The sequence below is a fragment of the Gavialis gangeticus genome, unplaced genomic scaffold (genome assembly GCF_001723915.1).
Source record: "Gavialis gangeticus isolate Ggan-Ray unplaced genomic scaffold, GavGan_comp1, whole genome shotgun sequence".
Taxonomy (NCBI): domain Eukaryota; kingdom Metazoa; phylum Chordata; order Crocodylia; family Gavialidae; genus Gavialis; species Gavialis gangeticus.
This window is the reverse complement of record NW_017729009.1, coordinates 19,746,271-19,746,719: the sequence shown is the minus strand read 5'-3', so window position 1 is coordinate 19,746,719 and position 449 is coordinate 19,746,271. Positions and strand designations below refer to the sequence as shown.

The 449-nt window shown below is 72.6% G+C and overlaps 1 protein-coding gene across 1 annotated transcript in view; it reads left to right on the top strand.

Annotated features, from left to right (window-relative positions):
• Positions 1–69: 69 nt before the first annotated feature.
• RBM38 (RNA binding motif protein 38) overlaps positions 70–449 on the top strand; it is a 19,735-nt gene continuing 19,355 nt past the window's right edge. Inside the window, exon 1 of the mRNA XM_019510200.1 lies at positions 70–349. Within this exon, the coding sequence (XP_019365745.1) occupies positions 182–349 (168 nt within the window). The 5' untranslated portion in view covers positions 70–181. The remainder of the gene's footprint in view (positions 350–449) is intronic.

Below are 449 nucleotides of genomic sequence, written 5' to 3'. Positions count from 1 at the left end.
GCGGGGGCGGGGCGGGGAGCGCTACAAATCCCCGCCGCCGGGCAGCACCGCGAGTCGCCGCCGGGTGCATCCGCGCGCAGCCGGGACTGCTTCCCGGTGCGTCTGTCTGTCCGTGCGTGCCCGCCGCATGGGGCGGGCGCCGGGCTGAGGCGCGGGAGGCGCCCGCTGACCCCCCGCCGCCATGCACACGGGGCAGAAGGACACCACGTTCACCAAGATCTTCGTGGGCGGCCTGCCCTACCACACCACGGACGCGTCGCTGCGCAAGTACTTCGAGGGCTTCGGCGACATCGAGGAGGCCGTGGTCATCACGGACCGCCAGACGGGCAAGTCCCGTGGATACGGCTTCGTGAGTGCTGCTCTCGTCCCCCCCTCTCTACTCCCCCTGGGGCATCGTGGGCGGGGGGAGGGGTTGTGCCCAGGCAAAATGGGGAGCCCCCCCCCCCCTT